Raw genomic sequence first — 22,311 nt, forward strand, 5'->3', positions numbered from 1 at the left:
AAATTGGTTTGTTTAGTTCTATGTGCGTACCTACATTAAGCTACGTGTCCACTAGCGAAGCGAATCGCAAGAAATTGTGTCCGAAGAAAGTAATTGTGGTTTTTAAAAAGAAAAGAAAAGTTATTGTGTTAAAGCTTGTGGTTGCGAACGCATTTGGCTTTTAAATTTCATTTGCAAGTCAGTCAAAATGTATAATTTGTTGCTATTACATTCTTAGTAGTATGTAAAGACGGTGTTTTGTAGAGGAGGAAATCTTCGTTCACCAGTGGATAACTTACGGTTTATGAGGAAGAGGACGATGACCTTAATGATAATTAACTAAATCGCGGTTTACTCACGTACATTAATAGAGAAAAACATTTTTATTGGTGTAGATCCTCGATACTAGGTTTTCCTTTAGCTGGTCGGATCATTTAGTTGGGGATCGTCCTCTTGCCCTTCTCTCCTCAACATTTCCCACAGCAATGAGGTCCTAACCTATCTGGAAGTCATTGGGGGAGGCCTATATTCAGTAGTAGACGTCTTGTGACTGATTATGATGATGATGATGAAGCTACTATTAAATGTCATATCTCACAAAATATAGTTGGAATTAAAACTTCGGTCCATCTTTGAGTACTCTTGTGCAATTCAGGTCCAAATTGTAAGGCAGAAGAACAGCTGCACAATACTCGTATAAGGTGAAATTATTTAATTTGTCGCAACCTTTACCAAAAAGGTGAAAACTTGAACATCTACTTAACACTTTAACATTTCCAAAAAACTGGTAATCTTATCGTCAAAGGGAAGTGAAAACATTGTCTGTGGACAATGTAATGAAACGTTTCTTGTAATCTGTGTTGGACAGGTGCATTTGTATGTATGTTATGTCCGTACTAAGTTTGAAACTGCTGTAGCATTATGATACAATCAAATAAGTCAAGTTTACGCGGCTGTGATAAATTCATTTATCAATTCCAATTTTTCTTAAGAGAAAAAGAGTAAAACAATTATTAATTACTACATACATACAATTTGACTCAGACCAGGCAGCACCGCTCTCTGACAAATGTGAACTTATAAAATAAAATCACCAGCTCGCTCGTCAAACGTATAGATTTGTATTGAATTTGGAATAAACCCTATTTTGTAGGCGACTCATAGTCCAGTGGACTAGAGGTGGGTTTGAGATTATAATTTTATAGAATCTTAACCCCTCGTAGATGGTATATAAGATCTGCGTTGGGGTAAATACGTATGTGCAATTTTAGACAGTGCAAATCGGAATTTTTCTTACTCATACAATTGCAACTCTCACCAGTATTGTAGTTGAACTAAATAACTATATTTTACAACACATACAATAAAATAGTAGTAACATGATTAATCTAAGTAATTACATGAATGCAACAATGTAAGTAAAATGTTTAGTATCAGAGATGGTACGCAGTATTCATGGTAGAGATAGGAGTGAAATGTGCACTTATCATTTTTAATTATGTAATTAAAATGTTTGTGCATTTTCTTATTGTTACAGTTTTCTATAGTTTTGTTTTCTTGTATATATTGATATAGCATATCTGCTAATCTTATATCTGCTTAGAGGTTTAGATATTACATCTTCGAAAATCTTTACTCTTTGAAACTCGAAATAAACTTAGTGTACATTTCTTACTACATCTGAAATATGTGACCAAATGATCGATCCTAATTCTTCATATTATATCTTCATTCACTTTTCACTTTACTAAAACAAAATTTACCTTAATGAACTAAAAATCACGGTTTAATAAGTACGTCCCTCTGTGACTTGAAACTAGTAGAGATTTTCTCCGTATATTTACGTAAGCAAACCGTGTTTTAGTTAGATATTATGTAATTTTCCTTTTACATTATTTTTGTATTAGCCATGTACTTAGGTATAGGCTCTAACAAAACACACAAGTGTAAACGAATCTCAAGCAACCAATAAATTCCTACTTCGACAGCGTTGCGTTTGACACGTGATATTCTCTTGTGTATACTTTTTAATAACATATTAAGTTCCGAGCTCACTGTCCGTGACATTTGCCGGTATTCCGGTTCCGTTCAGTTGCATTGACAATTGTTCAATACTTGTGTACCTTAATGTTAGCACGCGACATAACGTGGGATTTGTCGCTGTACAGATCTGAGAATTTTTAATTAATAGTGCCAAGACATGCTTTACGTAACCTTTTGCTGAGTTTAATTCTAGTCTCATGTTGCTCTGATCTGGAGCTGTGGACTATTTGGTGGGTTTATTCCGGATCGAAAAGCAGGAGTAGGAACGGGGTGGTTTTTAGTCAGTAAGAGCCTGACACTACCTCTCGCCTCGCCCAAGGCGGGAAAAGTCATTGGATGATTTTTCACCCATAAAAAAAGTTTCATGTTGCTATTGATAATGTTCTCATCAGTAATCCCCAAAGCGCACTGCCGATGTGGGAATCAAAATCAGTGATCAGTGTAAAATGTCGAAACTGGATCAATGTCATTAAGAATTTTGTTCAGTATATATTATTCTTTAGGTACTTAAAATTAGTATTTAAATCATGATCAACAAAAAGTACAGCCTGCCAAGGTTTTTAGACTGCATACCAAACAACTAAGTTCTAAGAAACTAAAGATCGATTGTGACATTTTTGTTATAGTTGATATGCTAAATTGACACTTATTGCCATATCTTCTGTAAGTCTTAATTGATTTAGCAGCCAATTAAATGACTTGACAGACTGTTCATCACACACTATCATTCTAATTATAATGTTATCGGCTTACACACGTAATTGTCAGTAGCAGCGCGACAATCGCTGCGTCGTGTGTCGCGGAATGCTGCTCATGAACATGAGCCTCTAGCATGGCTTGAAACTAGTCGAGTTCCTCGTCAAACAGTTACGTGAGTAAACCGATAATATAATACTTAATTTTGTATGCCTCACTAAAGTTATAACATAAATAAAGTTGTGGAACACTGCTTCCTATAGACCTGCATCGCTGAAGAAAGTAGTATTTTCCCACACAAATAAACATAACTTAGTACCTCATACTAAAACATATTTCCGACCACTGAACCAGCAAACCAGTAATTAAACACCAACTAATTTGTATCAATCAATGGAAACAAATACACTTCCGCACCGAACGCGTTCGTCACGGTGTCGGTGTTAAATGTATAACGGACCGATCGGCTCGACTTACGTAAGGCGTTGCAAAAATTCTTGTATAGTAATGTGCATTGTCCCAGATATACATTAAATTTTAATATCGTTTCGGTCACTACTTAATGGTGACGGAAAGGCACTCTACTTTCGTGTGAATGATTGATGTTTATCAAGGAATTTGAAGACAGAATGATTTTCTTGTGACATACTAAATTAAGTATTATGTTATCGGCTTACTCACGTGGTTATTTGACGAAGAACTTGAACTTAAACTCGACAGTCGCCGCGTTGTGTGTAGCAGAATACTGTTCATAAATATGAGCCTTTAGCATGGCTTGAAACTAGTCGAGTTCCTCGTCAAATAAGATATTATCCTGTTTACTGTATCTTAAGGCACTGTGGCCAATTGTGGTAGTACACATAAATAATTAGTTTCAATCAACATCAAATTCGCACATACCAAACTGCACTTTTATCGTCCCAATAACTTAAACTATCTCTTTCTCTCCTACAATATTTATCTTTAATCTACATTATAATAGTAGTTTATCCATCTCTTTCTTACCTATGCATCTGTCCTGCACTTAAAGTTAACAGTGAAAGTGTTAAGAGTAAGGCTGTTACTCACAAATTGATATAATTATGATCGCACTTCGTTTTACTTGGATGTAATCAATAAAATGTAATAACGTTTTCTAGTACTACGTGATAATATTTCAAAGTTATTTCGACAATCTTGTTGCTGTAGATGTTGTTAGTACGACGTTACTTTTTTAAAATCTTTTTACACAATAGGATTGCCTCTTGTGTCGTGGATGCGTTTACAAACATACAATTTCACATGCACATGACATCCAAACTTGAAACAGTAATATGTGGATCACAAGAAGAGTTGCTTCGTGCGGGAATCTAACTCATTATACGTTGCGCGGCTGCAAGTTGTCTCGCCACCGCGCCAACCGTGCTGTGTGGTAGGTTTTCAGTTTAATTCTGTGTGTAATTTTATTGTACCTAATAAATAGTTGATTTTGTTCACTTATAAATCTTTGACAGCTGTACCTTTACACGTTTAGTTTTGACATAACAAAGCAATGGATGTCGTTTTCGAAATCGAACCCGAGACCTATTGCCCGGCAGACGCACTTACAACCACTCGACCATCGAGGCAGTCTGTACTATAGTACTAAGCTATCCCTATTCAATCCACCTACTTCCTTAGTACCCATTGTTTTTGCAGTTTCTTTGTCTATTTAACCGCTACGTTTTAAAAACTTTTTATTCGAACAGCTGTGATCGATCGCTATCTTTTGTTAATTCCAAACTTGAATAGTTGACAATAGGCATGCGTATGCGCAGCTCACGTTTATTTGATGGCCATGTTGGCTTGTATTTTAGTGGATTGTAATTATAGTCTGTTCTGTTTAGTTACGGTACTAATCCGGATAAGCTAAATCAGTACTTGATTATGTAAGCCGTTAATCAAAACAATAATACGTACATACATAACCTCACACCTGTCTCCCATGGGGGTAGGCAGAGACAATGGAACGCCAATTGCAAAACAATAATATGCATCACATAATATGATTTACCCCCATATCGTAATTGTTCTACGAGTCTACTTGACTAGTTTCAATGCGTGACAGGACCCATAAGCATAATTCATAAGCGATCTCTGTTCTCCATGGATTTCAGCGATTCCAGAGCAAAATGCAACTACACAAATGTATCTATGTATGAGTTGAGTAATTACATTGAAGTCGACGACTGGATAAGCACTTAATTTAGAGCCTAATTAAGCGATTGCTAATTGACTGGATAGTGGCTCGATCATCTAGTCATGCGCATGTGTGGTTACTGAGTTAAGATGTAGTGTCATATACTTTACAAAAAAAATGCGATATGGCTCTTTATTCGGTTGGACATCGAAATATTAAGATTTTATTTATTTTTCTTAACAGTCCACAATTTAATCAAATAAATATAGAAAATGAGATCGACTGCTATATAGTCTACTAAATGTTTGAATATAAAAAAAAGAAAGAAAGGGGAGAAAATTATCCAATCAGTGTCAGACTCTTACTGATTAAAACCCACCCCGTTCCTACTGCTGCTTTTCGAGCCGGAGCCCCGGTAAACCAATGTGTGCTGTATCTTTTTCCTTGAAGAATTTTCAGTGTTCGACTACTTGATTGATCGTCCTTTATCACTCAACTACCGACATAGCTATGCAAATACCTGATTGAAACATTACGATAATGTATTCTAAGTTAGTAAACTCCTTAGTTATTCGATTACCACTTGATTACCTCGGTAAAAGCCCGCGTTCTACTTACGGGGATTACGGGTAAATCCATATATTGGAGTGAGTAATACATGTATCCTTGTTGTGTTTGGAAGGGAGTGTGTCCTTTGTTTGTTAAAATAATTAGGTAGGTACTGGCATGACTAATTGTAAATGAAATAAAAGACAATTGCTTTTAAACACCGTAATATGAACACACTTTTTTTTAGTTTGCGTAAGCTAAAAATGTACCAGTATATTTGTAGAGAGACGAGATTATAATGAGAGATTATGTGAGATAGATATACTTGGAGAGATGAGTATAAAAATTGAGAAGATATTGATCATTACAAAAATACGCAAACTAATGCGTTACTGGCAGAAATAACTATGATTAGGTATTTCATCTCTTCTTGCCATCTTTTGATCTGCTATTCGTTAGTCTCTAGTATTAGCAAATTAGCAAATTTTGTTCTTGAATATTATTTGTGGAAGTTCAAGAAGGGTTTAAAAGGTGAGAAAAGAAATGTAACACATTAATAGTGTCACTCTCACAGTAAATACGAATCCAACGACACCTCTCAAGCCAAAATCCATCAAGTCGTTTAGGCTGCAGGGCGTGCCAAACAATTATACATACATACATACATACATACATACATACATATATACATACATACTCTTGAAAAACATAACCCTCCTTCTGGCGCAGTCGGGTAAGAAATGTACGAGGCAGTACAAACTTTGCCAGGTCAGATAGTCTGTTAATAAAAAAGTTATATATTATACTCGTAAAACAAACTATTTTAAACCCTAGCACATGTAAATAGCGAAAAACAAAACATTACATCAGTCCACCGCTCCACATAGCATCTAGGCTCGTGTGGTCATAGAAAGCGTTGCACCGCATACCAGCGCCGGCGCCGGGTCTCCTACTAATTGATCAATCGATTATTGGTGCGTACCGCGACCAATTGATGCGTCATTTTGCGAAATTTTGATTCGTAAAATAGATTTGCTTTTTTTTTGTTCGAATAACTATGTTTTGAAATTGACTTTTTTAAACGAAAAGATAACGCTGTATTACTATTGGAGTTTTCTGGTGTACTTATTAACCTTTGCTGATTGAAAATCTTCATGAAAAGATGACTCTAATGATTAGTGACTGACTGACTTGAGACTATGGCAAATATTCAAATGGTTTATGTTAATATCAATAGACCTGAAGCTACATCAGCCAATTTAGTGATGTGAAAATCCTCATTCCTTACGATGAGAACATTTTGAAACGATCAGTTATTCAATAAAATATGAGTCAAACTTTTGATTTTTAATGGTATAAGTCGGTAAACGAGCTGATGCATCTCCTGATGGTAAGCAATCGCCTTCGCCCATCGACACCGAAACACCAGAGGCATTACAAATGCGTTGCCGTCCTTTTGGGAGTTCGGAATTTTAGGGTTGCAGAAACGGGGATTAGGATGAGAAAGTCACTTACATAACGAAATATAACGCAAGCGTTGTTTCACGTCGATATTTTGCGAGGCCGTGGTATCACTCCAGTCGAGCCGGCCCTTTGGTGTCGAAGCCACTATAGAAAAGTTCTTGTTAATAAAATTTCAACTTATTACAAAGTACATAAAGATACATATCGTGTAACTGATACAATATGAGTCACTAGTCATATGTCTAAAAACAATTAGTTAATCAGATTCATAAACTTTCAGATCAGGATGTAGATTTATGTCACGGCCAAACAATACAAAATTAAATTAAATAAAAGTTTCAATAATATAATTAACATCTACTGATAATGTAGAGAGATTGAAATTCAGACAATGTTATATCGGACACCATTTTTGAAATTAAAAAGTTTAAAAGTAATAAACTAATCAAGTCTATCGACACAGATTATTATTGGTCAGGTGTTAAAACTAGTTTTTTAAAAACGCCATTGAAATGTTGTGCTTAATCCTTTGGATTAAAAAATAAAGTGATTAATGAGATTTAGCAAATTATTTTTATAATGCTTCATTTTTCATTTAATATCTCGGAATTTTATTTCCTTAATAGTGTTAATTTTTGTATATAGAACATAAATCATATTTAATGTTACAAACGTGAAAGTTTTTGTGTGTTTGGATGTTTGTCAGTCACGCTGCAATTACTGAACGGATTTTGAGGAAACTTGGTATACAAACTGGGTTTACTGACTTTTTATCCCATGGGAATGCGGGCGAAGCCGCTGGCAGAATAGCTAGTACATAATAATTAAAATATTCATAACAGCTAAAAAAAATATTTTCTTTCTTTTGGATTAATATTGGTTACATTAATTTTAGGTGACATTTTAATCAATACATCCCTTAATTTTTCATATTTTAACTCCTTATTCTAAAATTAGCAGGTACCAGGACCACAGAAGTATGGTAGTAGTATGAAATCGAAAGCTATCGTATCGTATGTGGTTATAGTGAAAGTGCTCAATGACAGATTTATAGATTTTTTTTTTTTTTTTTTTTTTTTTTTTTTTTTTTTTTTTCAGGGGGGAAAATCATCCGATGACTTCTCTCGCCAGGGCAAAGCGAGAGGGAGTGTCAGACTCTTACTGACTAAAAACCACCCCGTTCCTACTCCTGCTTGTCGAGCCGGAGCCCCGGTAAACCCGCTAGGTAGTCCGCAGCTCCGGATTAAGCATCAGCCCTACTGGGCCCCATCTGTGGTGGTCTGATGGCTCTTTGAGGCGCGCGCGGAACGCAACGCGCCGCACGCACGGGTCTGGTTCTGGTCGGGCGGCGAGCTACCCTTGCTCGCCGTCCGCAGGCCCGCACTTACGGTGGCCGGAGATCGTCTCGCGATCCCCGACGCCCGGAGTGTCTCTCGCGACGTCTGGGGCGTGAAGAGTTTCGTTCTCTCACGCGCCCCGCCTCCTCCTTAGCTAGCATGACTGCTTCGCAGAAGGAGGAGACGGCATCCCAGTCCCCCTCGCTCCGCACCATGGTCTGAACCAATGCCGGACGCGAGAGGTCGCCGTCGCCGACCACATCCCTGAGGACACGGCGGTGCTCAGCCCATGCAGGGCACACCGCCACCGTATGCTCCACCGTATCCTCCGGGCGGTCCGCACAGTGATGACACCCGGGCGTTTCCTCCCGCCCAATCAGAAACAGGAACCTACCAAAACTTCCATGTCCGGTAAGCACCTGCGTCAGGCGGTAGGTGAGGACGCCGTGGCGCCTCTCTAGCCACTCCTCAAAGAGGGGACTTACCGCTGCAATGACAGCGAGCCCAGCCCTCGGTTGCGACAGTCGTTGCTGCCATTCCACCATGAGATCACGCCGGAGCTCGTCCCGCCACGCACTAATCTGGCGCGGCAGCGGAGTTTCGCCCCGGCGACGCGCGTCGGCGTGCAAACTAAAGACGCGCGCAAGCACCTTTGCCTCCAGATCCCATGGTGGCAATCCGGCAAGGAGGTTCGCCGCTTCCCCGGAGATCGTACGATATCCACGGATTATTCGGATGGCCATGACCCTCTGGGACGTAAGTAGCGCCCGAGCTGGCCGCCGCATCAGACTCGGGGCCCATACAGGGGCGCCGTAGAGGGCCATGGACCGCACGATCCCCGCGTACAACCTCCGGCAGGAGGCATTTGGCCCCCCGAGGTTGGGCAGGAGCCGCTTAAGCGCAGCCCCCGTCCGTTCCAACTTAGGAGCCAAACGTCGGAAGTGCTCCACGAAGTTCCATCGACTGTCGAGGACGAGTCCTAGGTACTTCATCGTCGTCCCGACACCGATGGTAACCCCTCCTGCCGTTATTTGGGACCCACCCAGAGGTGGCGCGTTCCCGCGGCCATGAAAACACATGGCCTCGGACTTGTGGAGCGCCACCTCGAGTCCCAATTGCCGGATCCTTGCAACGACCGTCGCAACCGCTCTCGCCATAAAATTGGCCGCCGCCTGGTGCGACCTCCCGTGCGCTAGCACCAGCGTGTCGTCGGCGTAACAGACTACGCTGACGCCGTTCGGGAGGTCGGTGCGCAGCACCCAGTCGTAACCGATGTTCCACAGGAGCGGCCCCAAAACCGAACCCTGTGGAACACCGCGCGACATCTCTCGCCGGTTCCACTCACCTTGGTGACCGGGGTACGTGACGAATCTATCCGTCAGGTAGGCCTCGATAACACGACGGAGATAGGTAGGCACCCGGTGATACCGGAGTGCCTCCAGTATGCAGCTCCAGGGTAGGGAATTGAAAGCGTTGGCGATGTCCAGAGACACCGCCACGACGACCCCACCCCTGGACACTGCATTCCCCGTCGTGAGGTCTCTTACGCGCATGATGGCGTCCACCGTGGAGCGCCCTCTGCGGAAGCCGAACTGGCCATCCGCGAGGTCCGGCCCAGTTCCGGACAAGTGCGCGACGAGGCGGTTCGAAATTATCCTTTCGAAGACTTTTCCCACCTCGTCGAGCAGCACAATGGGCCGGTACGCGGACGGAGAGTCCGCGGGGCGCCCCGGCTTCTTCACGAGGACCAGTTTTCCCGTCTTCCACTGAAGCGGGAACTGGCCCCTCTCCAAGCATGCGCTGTAGAGACCTATCAATCGAGGCCCGAGAGCCTCGGAGGCCAGGACCCACGCCTTACCATGTAGGCCATCGGGTCCTGGGGCGGTATTCTTGGCGCCCATCCGGCGCACCGCCGCTCTCAGTTCTGCCTCGGTCACCTCGGGAACGGTGTCGTCGTCATCGTCGCTGTGGCCCGCATTGGTCACCGCAGGGGGCGGAGTCATGAATGGAGGGTGAAACCCCTCCGAAGTCGGGGAACAAGGCGCCAACTACCTCCTCCACAACTTCTGGCCGGAGACTCTGAGTCAGCGGGGGAGCCCAGGTGCGGAGCTTATCACGCACCATCCGATAGGGGCGCCCCCATGGATCTCTGTTCAGAGTCTCCAGCATCTCCCGGCGGGCTTTCTCCTTAGCCCGCCAAATTTCCGCTTTGAGGGCGGCCTTTGCCGCCTTGTACCCCTCGTACAACTCCGCCTCTCTGACCTCCGCATCTGAATAGATTTATAGATATGAAGTGATGGAGTGATGATTTTATGAGAGCGTTCACATTTGTTACTTTATGGATTAGACTAGCTTTTACACACAGTTTTGTCCACTGTGAAAAAGATGATCTACACTATATTTCCATCTATATGTATGACAAAATTGAAGAGGTTGAGAAGATAAGTGTAAAAACGTAACAAATAAATAATAAAGCTTACTTTCATTTGCATTATAGTTTTAGTTTATATACACGTAATATTGGGTCTGAGAGCTTAGCACGAGTTTATTTGATGTTAAATGCGTTTGGCGCTCTGATTGGCCGGCTTCATCAAACCAACGAATCAGAGCGCTGAATGCGGTACGGTACCCGTTTCGATCTTTTGAAACATATAGCAAACTCGCACAAACTCCTCTGTATTATTTACGAAACATTTTCTCGTTTTTTCCCGTTTTTAATCGGAAATAGCTTCCTATTCATTAAAATAGTATAAAATTAACAAGTTTTATGTAAAGTTGCACCTGCAGTTAGCATTGTTGAGTTTATCTATTAACACCTCATTTCTAAACAGTGGTTAGCACGTTGGGTGTTAAATAAGTGATTTGCTTTAAAGTTTAAGACGGTAACGTCACCGGAAAATCAAAAAATATGGACCGTATGTTTATACATTTTAAACTTGCGTAAGATTTTAAAAGACAGATAAATTGTATTATTTTACTTCCACATTTTAGTAAATGTGGAAGAAAAGAAGTAAGATGTAGTCATCTTAATACATGGCGAAACCACGAGAAACTTGACCGATGATTTTACCAAAAATAATGATTGAATTTAGGATATATTATGTATCTACCTTGTTAATTATTATGTTATCAGCTTACTCACGTAACGTTTTGACGAGGAACTCGACTAGTTTCAAGCCATGCTAGAGGCTCATATTCATGAGCAGCATTACGCAACACATAATAATTAATTTAGTATGTCTCACGAAAGTTACAATAAAATCGTATCTACCTTGCCACACATTAATTATTTTAAACGATTCTGGGTTATTGCTCCATAAATTTTTGGGCATACTCCTTTAAATAAACTTCCGGTTCTTGTTATTTTCCGGTGACATATACAGGGTGTCCCTGAAGTCGACGTCCAACAGGTACTAGATGATTGGCAAGTTTCCAACTGTTACCAGAAAATATAAAAAAATCTAAGTCCTACAGTTTTTAAATTACAGTGACTTATGTGTTATCCACGAAAAAGTACACCCTGTGCCAGTCTTTTGACTCTTGTTGCTACAAATCTTTATTTTTTCGTCTGCAGTCTTCCTTACATTATCCTGAATAGTGCTCCAGTAATATGCAATCATAAATTCTTAGCCAACTGCTTTAGATTGGAAAACATTGTTAGTTTTAGAGGAACCAAATACTCTGAATAAAATGTTCACCTTACTTTAAGTGACTGTACTGAATAAATTATGTATGGCGCTAGTAGTGGCAAATTTCACCAAAGTTGGCGCATTTAATAAGGATTATAAAATGGTATAGCACTTTGCACATTATTTCTTAAATTCGACACAAAAAAAGATTTTTCAACGAAACTCCGTTTCGATTAATTTATTTGAACTTACTAAAAATTCTTCTAGTGTACTCAAATCATACGTTATAACTTCCTATGCACTAGACAGCACTTTGCACGCTATTTTTTATCATCATGTTGAAAATCAGCGAGGATCTCTTGTCAAACAACATTGTCTGTTTACCCGTGATTTCGCTTGCAGCATTCGTCGGCAATATTATCGCTAGACGAACTGGTGTTGTGCATCTCGAGCCATCGTACCCGGGCTTCGGCATTTTAGCTGAGCACTGGCTTTTCTGCGCCGTGTTGATTATTTATTTTTTAAATTATTTTTTGCTTTACCTGCAATTCCTTGTAGATAACGGTGCAAATAACTCTTCCTCGACAAACTAAAGAATATTTGATGCTTCATCCCGCATTTGATCACAAGGCACACGTAACTTAATCGGAGGATTCACCCATTTCTTTTTTTTTTTTTTTTTTGATGTGGTGTGACGAGTAATTGTGCGTAAGGGCTCATGTACACCCATACCACTACCGCGTCGATATGCTGTGTACATGAATCTGCCGCGTCCATTCCTTTTGATTTTACTACACATTTGATAATGTGTTTGATGCACTATAAACATATCATTGCAATCATTCAATATTATTTAGTGAAACATGATACACAACATCAGTTCCTCTAGTAAGTCTAGTAATATTGCCGACGAATGCTGCAAGCGAAATCACGGGTAAACAGACAATGTTGTTTGACAAGAGATCCTCGCTGATTTTCAACATGATGATAAAAAATAGCGTGCAAAGTGCTGTCTAGTGCATACGAGGTTATAACGTATGATTTGAGTACACTAGAAGAATTTTTAGTAAGTTCAAATAAATTCATCGAAACGGAGTTTCGTTGAAAAATCTTTTTTTGTGTCGAATTTAAGAAATAATGTGCAAAGTGCTATACCATTTTATAATCCTTATTAAATGCGCCAACTTTGGTGAAATTTGCCACTACTAGCGCCATACATAATTTATTCAGTACAGTCACTTAAAGTAAGGTGAACATTTTATTCAGAGTATTTGGTTCCTCTAAAACTAACAATGTTTTCCAATCTAAAGCAGTTGGCTAAGAATTTATGATTCCATATTCCTGGAGCACTATTCAGGATAATGTAAGGAAGACTGCAGACGAAAAAATAAAGATTTGTAGCAACAAGAGTCAAAAGACTGGCACAGGGTGTACTTTTTCGTGGATAACACATAAGTCACTGTAATTTAAAAACTGTAGGACTTAGATTTTTTTTTATATTTTTCTGATAACAGTTGAAACCTTGCTGATCATCTAGTGCCCGTTGGACGTCGATTTCTGGGACACCCTGTATGTACATATGTACATGGTAGCATGTTTACTTTTAACTAAAGTATCCGTGGTAGTTATCCTAAAGTACATATTTTTTCTTAGTTTTTATTTGAATTCGTTTATGGCGCAGGGTCCCATACAACACTAAATTATATACATCTGTACTTATTAGTATTATTTTTGTATAATATACAAAAATGAGTGTAAGTGTAACAAATATATTTCTTGTTGCAGTGCATGAGGATGCGAGCCGGTGTGTGGTGCGTGGCGGCGCTTGCGCTGCTCGCCGTCACCAGCGCCTTGAGGACCTCTCAGGTATGTTATTAATATTAAGTGAATAATGCATTATGTTTTTATTATAACTTTCGTGAGACATACTAAATTAATTATTATGTTATCGGCTTACTCACGTAATTGTTTGACGAAGAACATAACGTGTAGCAATTTATCCACGTAATAGTTACACGTGATAACTTGACTAGTTTCAAATTAAGTTAGAGCCTTTAAGTTTTTTTAAATAGGTGACCTCTTTCGTTTATTTCATTTCGAGTTATTCATAAAAAAACAGATAAGTCATTTAAAAGGAATACGGAATTTTCTAAAGGAGATTACTGATTATTTGCAGAGTATATCTTTGTTCGTGGTTATTTATGAATTATGAACTTATACATAATAACTTATGATATACTAATTAAACTATTTAATTCCTTAAACTTCGACTTTATAATAGGCTAGAATCCTAATTAAAACAATACTCATTCAATTCACACAAAATATGTAAGTTCGAATATCGAACGTATCTCGATAACTCCATATTTAACATACACGAACTTAACAAAGTGAATGGATACAATCGCGTTGGCCGGCAGGATTTGGACAATTCAAATTAAGAATGATGTGGACCGAACCAGTAAAGGTTTATAGGACAATCGGCGCCTACGCATACGGAAGAAAAGCTTGTTTATCGAAAGGAATGTCGGTTGTACTGATCGATGTACTGTTTTTATTTTTAAAAGGCATTTATGATTTGTTACATTCCCTATGATATTATTAAGAAGTAATAGTTTACCTAGCTAGACAAACGGTTTACAAATATGGCTATAAACCTCGAGGTTTCGGATATATCAAGAAGTTTACCTACCTTTCCGTGCAGCCAGGGAATGGAACAATCTGCCACTTCTATTTTTCCTGAGAAATACAACCCGGGTATTTTCAAGGTCAGAGTGAATAGGTACTTTCTAAGTCTGTGTGTTGCATCTTTGGCTACATCTTCGCTTCGCCATCCTAAGCAGTAAGCGGGTTGGTGGCCAAACGCAGACTTACCAACGTTAACAAAAACCTTTTTAGTTAGACGCTTGATGACAAGGAGGCCTCTGAATAAATTTCAGCACTGTGCATAAATCAAGGTCACGGTCTATTTATAGGCTAAATTGCATTTAAATCCGTCTAGCAGTTTTAGAGTTCATGAGGTAACAAACAATTGTCCTTATCCATTCTATTATTGAGTTTATACCGATTTATTTAGTTCAAAGTGAGTCACTATACAAGTTTTCACTAAGTTAGTACTTAAGCTATGACGCAGTAAGTTGCAAGTCTGAGCTAAGTTAAGTATAAGTCGAACGTTTTGAAAGTAAGACGCAGGTTAAATATATAATTTGCTGTAAACTTGTTTTACTTGATATGAGCTTAATAATTACTTCACAGACTTGTCGAGTTGCCGACTGCATGTGAAGTCGATCAAAAGACTTTAAAGACACTATAAGAGTTGAAATTCATCAGTAAAGTTATCAGTTTAATTGCAATTCTAGACTAAAGATAATTTTGAAAAGTATAAGGCGACTAGATTGGCGGTATATCAAAGAAGGACCAAATTAAAGGTACTGTTAACCAACCAGCATGCATGAAAAGACTGATGACTGTAGATTAAGCGAAAGAGGTGTGTAAGATTCATAGCAATTGGCGTTCCATTGTCGCTGCCTACCCCCATGGGAGACAGGCGTCAGGTTATGTATGTATTTGTATGTATTATAGATTATTTTGAAAAACATTGGCCTAACCAGGAATTAAATCTTAAATCTCGTACTTTATAATTGAAGTTGTTATAACCATATCTCACATCTACATCTAATAACTGCTTAGGTATTTTTTTCGTAGGTGGTGAAAAAGGAAAAAAAAATCGATCAACTCGATACATTTCGAAATGATCGATAAGAATTTCCGATACGATCCAGTTAAGTTAAAAGTGTAACACGTCGGAACAATTAAACAGTTGCGCCACACCTTTACTTATAACTTATACCTACTTAACATAGCTATGTATGTATACAAGTAACTTAAATAAGGCTGGTGATACATTGGACTTTTTATGTCAGTACTGAGAAAAACATTTCTTATTTGAATTGTTGATTTTTTTACTTTGGAATTCGGTGTTTCTTTACAATTATGTGGACGCTTTGAAGATAATTATGTATTATATAAGATGAAAATGTCTATAAATAAAAACGAGTTGTTGAAATGTTTGTTTGCGTATAACTCCTGAATTATTGTACCAAATATGATGGTTATTTTTGTAGCAGTTAACAAAAAGATAACCTAGTCTTACCTAGAGGACCCATTATGAAGGTGGATGAATATTCTTCTATATTTTTTAATGGTCTTGAGTTTAAGATAAACTTCAAGTTTGAGACACGGCTTTTGAATAAATGTAACATTTCTTTGACAAATGATTGAGTTTGGTGTAACACCAACTGAATGATTGTGCTTCAATAATCCAAATTCAATATCCGTAACAAATCGGTGATCTAAGCGACATTTTTTTGCGATATTAATTTATATAAGTACATTCAGTTCTCCATCGAATGATAATCTAATCACTCTGATCAAGATGTATAATTGTATATATCTCAATATCGCAAATAATCACTCTTAGATCAATTAGCTTCTCAACGGTCGAAATATTGAATATCAGCTCAAATTTCTTATGTCACAAAAAGTAATAATCATACGTTGAGCGACAGGCTTACAAAGCAGGCAGTGTCGCGCTCGGTCAACTACCAAGGTTGAGGTATATTGTTAACCACTGCCAGCATTTATCTGCACCAACGCGTTTCACAGTGAATGTAGTGTTCAATCATATTTTTGTTATATTTGTTTTTAATTGCTTACCTAAAGTTTATTTATCGGTAATACAATATTGTATATTTTTCCACTAGATAATGCTATTTATAGGTGTAGTAATTATTGTTTGATGTTTTGAGTTCTTCTGTAAGGTTAAGTTACGTTTATTAATTTATGTAATGTAATAAGATATGACGTATGATACATTTTATTAAATGGTCACATTTATTGCACGTCAATTGGTAATTATTTTGTCAGTCATGAATTAATGATTATTTTATTTTAAGTACTTGCATCTATATCTTTATATGAAATAATACTTGTTAACCTGTCTTGATCTTTCTTTTAAGCTTCTATTTTATTCTAGCAAATTTTCATTTTCATTCATTTTGCCTCTCTCTCTCACAAAATTCCATCTATCTCTTTTAACTTTTCCATTAATTGCACATTTATAATAGATTCTGTTGATCTCTTTTCGATCAAGTTGTCATTAAACTCAAAAACCTTTAGATGATTACCTCCCAGTTTATCTAGTCCTCAATAAAATCAAATCATATCATAAAACCCCAGAAGCAAATATCGTAATTGAATACCGCTCAACTGCAGTAAACGACAACCGCTCCACTTACTCAGATAAAATGAAATGTAAGGGAAACCAGTTCTGTCGTTAAACTATATATGTAATTACCAGCAAATCTGTTTCTTGAATATGATAAACCAATAAATTTTGTATTGGAGATCTGTGAGCGCGAGTTTGTTTTACGTTCCATCGACATGTTTATGACGTTTCACACTCTGATTGGCGAGCTCCAAGTTAATCAACCAATCAGAGTTAACGTTAAACAAACTTGCTTTAGGCACTCTGTACTCAGTACGAGTTTGCCTTATTTTGAAAGAAAACGAAACGTCAGTGCATTCGGCGCTCTGATTGGCCTATGCAATGAACCAACCAATCAAAGCGCCGACCACTCTTTAGTTTCAATTTCATTAAACGTAAAACAAACTCGTACTAAGCCCACTGTACTGAATTATATTCAACGTCATAAATACACAAGTTACTGTAATGGTAGGTCAGCTGTTTTATAGTTTCTGTCCTTATCATTTGTAGGGTATTAAATAGAGATAGATATATTAAGTGTTATTGTAAAATTATAGGCTAGTTTGTTTCGTATGCTTGTTTAGTATCATGCTGTCTCTTTCATTTTAGATTGGTTAAAAGAGGATAGAAATAGATTTCAGTAAGCTCTATTAAATAATGTGATTGCAAGTCAATTGACGGTCAATTGATTTTAATGGCTATAACTGTCAATGAATTTAGTTTTTTAGGGTTAAATATAGGCCTAAACTCTAATTAAAGTATGCTATTGTTACTTAAGTGTTGTAGAGTTACAATAAAATTATTAGTGACGTCTCAAAGTCAACTTGTGGTTAGTTAAGTGGCTGTGAAAAGTGTTGCCTCAAGTCTTATTGTGGTAAGGTTAATTCAATTACTTTAGATTTAAATCTAATTATATTAAAAGCTAAAAAGGTCGGGACAGTTTTGATTTTGTGAAGTTTTAAGCCTAGATTTTTAGATACCATACACTTTCTGTGGTACCTACAGTTTTTTCTGTTAAGCAAGTGGTCTTAGGTTCGTTTCTTAGTAAAGTATATAATATGTATTCTCAATAAACCTACTATAGTTCTATTAGTTTAAATAACGGTTATGGTATGTAAGAAGATATAGTCTTGTTATCTAAATATTATTATAAATGCGAATGTTTGTGAGTTTGTGTGTATGTTTGTTACTCAATCTAGTCAAAAAATTGGAACAGGGGTAGAATATGGTTTGGAATTACACATAGGCTACTTTTTAAATGAAATGCGCTTTAAACCGCGCGTAGAGGCTAGTAAACTTATACTTAAGTCTGATTAACCAAAACAATATAAAATAGGCTCGCTATCATTCGTATTAGATAACAAAAAACAAAAAAACAATACTTACATAGCAACAAGCTATTGACCAGTGAAACCAAGTTTTCACTAAAATGACATAATAATAAGTAATATCGATTAGTGTCGTCGGTAAGCGTTAAAATCGCGAATGAATTTAGTCGGAGAGTCGATCACCTCACTTTCTATACGTTCGAGAGTCACATCTCTAGTCTTGTCATTTACTTAATTATCCTATCATACTTATATTTACACGCGATCTTTCACGCGTCAGTTGCTTGCTACTGTATAAATGGCATTTTTAATTTTGTTCATTAATTATCAAAATGTTTTTTTATTGTCTTTGAGGCATTGGTTTTTGATTGTTGCAGTTTTTTTTGAGGAAGGTAAATCATCATATGTTTTCTCCTGCCTTGGGCGAGGCGAGGGGAAGTGTCTTAAGTCTCTTACTGAGTAAAAATAACCCCGTTCGTACTCGTTCTTTTCGAGTAACCAGCTAGGCAGTCCGCAGCTCCTGGATATTTATGATTTAGTTGTTACAGTATTTGTTACGTTTTTCTATTGAGACTGGTAAATCAATTTGAAGTATTCGACGTGACCGTAGATGTTCATATTATGCTCAAATAGACTACTTGTCCTTTTTATGAAGATATCACTTTAATGATGAAATATCTCATTTTTAGTGGAACTTGGAGGACAAATGGAAGTCACTACAAAAACTAACTTCAACTAGACAATTCTTAAGAATAATACAACAAAATAATTGCTGAACTGAATGTATATTTATAAATATAAATGCAAAACAGCAAAATTATACTAGAAAAAAAAGATCATCGCAAAAATATTCCACAGGTGACGGTAAAGAAAAAATTAAATTAATTTTTGAGAAAGTTTCAGGTTAGTTATGCGTTTGCAAATTTTATTCTACTGAGTAGGTATGCATAATAGTATAATAGTATGGCTAACTGAATACAATTAAACTACCGTAGTCAAGTAGATAACTGTTACGTCACAGTTACTTTAACTTTCTTTGAAGATAACTTTACAGTTATAAATGCACGGTCCGATTTATTTGAATCGTGACAAATAAATTGTATGTTTTGTTACGAGTTTGTTTACGTGCGAAACTGCGAAAACCGCTTTTTACCCTGTACGAGTTTAGCTTTTGTCATGTGTCTAATGTCCTAAATAAGATAACCTTTGCTAACTTACCTTCTACTGGTCCTAGATTTTTAAATCTTTGTTCTAGAATTCATCAGAAGGATTTCGAGCGGATAAACATACAAACAAAGATACTTATAAAATATTATTATTAAATTGTCTTGACGATTATAAAGTTTCAAATCCCACCCAAAAAGAAACGTGTGGCGAGTTGCAGAATGAAAATAATATTTATTTAGATTTTCTGCCAGTCGTCCTGAATGGGCCTTAGGCATGAAGGAGAAGTTGATGAATTACCCGATGAATTGACCAATTTTATGAACAAAATACCAATTAGAGTTTGTTTTTATACCAGGAGGCAAAGCTAGGAAACTTGACACTTTAAGAAACTAAGAGACCGAAACATCCCTTATTTAACTGAGAATAAAACTCACAAATGCATCACAGCTAACTCTTGAGCAAATATCAACCCTAATAACATGCAAACACGAACGATCAACTTAATCACAAACAAATTACAATAGCACACGAACACCAACTTTATGCAGATGTAAACAAAGATTATAATAATATGTAAACTAGACGAGTGCAATGCACCGCACGTTTAGTATGCTGCACAGCGCAGCACTTTCGATAATTGCATGACTTTGACTAACTGTAGTTCTAATAGTAGTAAAAGTAGTCATTTTAATAAGACTTGTTTGTTGGTTTAGTACTAGGGTGTTCTTAAACATACATAGAAAGAGAATAAGAGAGATCTAAATAAAGAAAGAAATTCCTTACCTCCGAAACGCGGGCAGCGTACAGGCTACCGGAGGCCCAATTACCCCTTCCTAATCTTCCTCAATCTTCATTTCACCAATAACCCTTAAATTTCTAATCCTCAAAAGACCGGCAACGCAAATGTAACACCTCTGGTGTTTGCTAGCTGTTCATAGACGGCGCTGATTGGTTAACACTAGGTTACTCATCTGTTCATTTACTGGCTTATCCCATAAAATCTTTCTTTTAATTATTCTTCTTCTAGTAATATTTTGAGAATGGTCATTATAATAATATGTGGATGTAAATATTAATTGAGATTACATTTTAAACAAAGTGAATACAATGCATGGCATTCGTTTAGTAAGTAACATTGTACAGCACTTTCAATAATTGCATGATTTCTACTAACTTTGACTAACTACAGTTCTAATAGTTGCTTATTGGTTTAGTACTGGGGTTTTCCTAAACAAAAATAGACAAATATAGAAAGAAAAAGATTAAAATAAAGATCCTTTTTTTTGTCATTCTTCTTATGTTATTTTTGCAGGATTATTCGATAAATGGTATCCTATGTAGATATGTAAATACAGATTATATTTAAACTAGGCATGTGTACTTGTACATAACTTTAATAATTGCATGATTTCTACTAACTTTGACTAACCATAGTTATAAGAGTAGTTAGAATAATCTAAATCTTAATAAGACTATGCTGTCAGGATACTTCTTAAGTCGATAACATAAATATAGACACGTATATATCTCGTATTTAGTTCTGGAGTGGTGGAAAGTGTACTAAAGACAGTAAATTCTTAAATTCCTAATCCCCAAAGGTCGGTAACGTACTAGTAACATCTTTGTTTCGGTTGTCCATGGGCGGTGTCGATGGATTTCCATCAGGTGATCCGTCTGCTCGTTTACCGGTTTATCTTATTCTTTGATTAAAGAGATTTATAGGCACATATTTATATGACACTGCACATAAAACTCACCGTTTTGTAACAATATTAATAGGAAAATTTAATGATGAACATTTTCTAGAAGGTAAATACATCGTTAACATACATTTAGTATTGACATTATTGTTGCTTGAGAAACAAATTAAAGAGCAATTTGAAATACTTTAAGTGATTTTCAATATTAGAATTAAGTGATCAAATTATGTATTACGGAAAAGAGTCATTTATTTTCAAGTACATAGATTTCATTTTTAAATTTGTAATGATTGACAGTTGTGTATTATAGGAAGTTCTTAACCGACTTAAAAAACGAAGGAGGTTCTCTGTTCGACCTGTATGTATGTTGGTGCACGATTATCTCATGATTGGCCGAACTGATTTTGATGCGGTTTTCAGAAAATTGTTTAATACATTTAGGACAAGGTTATAGTATTTTGACCGATTTCGATTGAAAAAAGAAGACTGAAGTCGATGGAGCATTTTAAGAAAGGATCGATTAGTAAAGCAGACAAATATAGTCCTAAAATAGCTTCAAGAATTGATCAATAAAGTACATTATTCAGTAACCACATCATAATAACGGCCTAGTTGAAGTACGACCAATTTTAAGCTTATTTTCTTTAAGTGCACACTATAGAACGACAGTCATTAAAGATAAATGAACCTTAGATTGCTGGTGTAGGGTCTAATTTCGCAATTTTTGTTATAATGAGTATAGACGGTTTAGTGTAGGTGACAATGTGTTGTTGATGGTGGTATTTACAGTTAATGTCTTTATACATAATGTGATCGCATGGTGTTCTAACGAGGTGCTAAAGTATGGCAGTTGTTCGATAATTTTAAGATTTTCTTGAGTTTTTTATGGTATAAGCCGGTATATGAGCTGGTGGATCCTATGGTAAGTATTAAGCTTATCTTTTAAATATTTTTAAAGAAAAATAAACTAGGATTACAACAGTAGATAGTAATAA

General features: G+C 37.1%; 1 protein-coding gene across 45 annotated transcripts in view; it reads left to right on the forward strand.

Moving 5' to 3' along the window:
- LOC118263930 (mucin-17) overlaps positions 1-22,311 on the forward strand; it is a 135,261-nt gene that overhangs the window by 18,365 nt on the left and 94,585 nt on the right. For all 45 annotated transcript variants that reach the window (XM_050705517.1, XM_050705549.1, XM_050705540.1 and 42 more), the window contains exon 3: positions 13,641-13,721. In XM_050705517.1, coding sequence (XP_050561474.1) covers positions 13,644-13,721 — 78 coding nt within the window. In that variant the 5' untranslated portion in view covers positions 13,641-13,643. The remainder of the gene's footprint in view (positions 1-13,640; positions 13,722-22,311) is intronic.

Source organism: Spodoptera frugiperda, chromosome 27, assembly GCF_023101765.2.
Source record: "Spodoptera frugiperda isolate SF20-4 chromosome 27, AGI-APGP_CSIRO_Sfru_2.0, whole genome shotgun sequence".
In the NCBI taxonomy this organism is placed as follows: Eukaryota; Metazoa; Arthropoda; class Insecta; order Lepidoptera; family Noctuidae; genus Spodoptera; species Spodoptera frugiperda.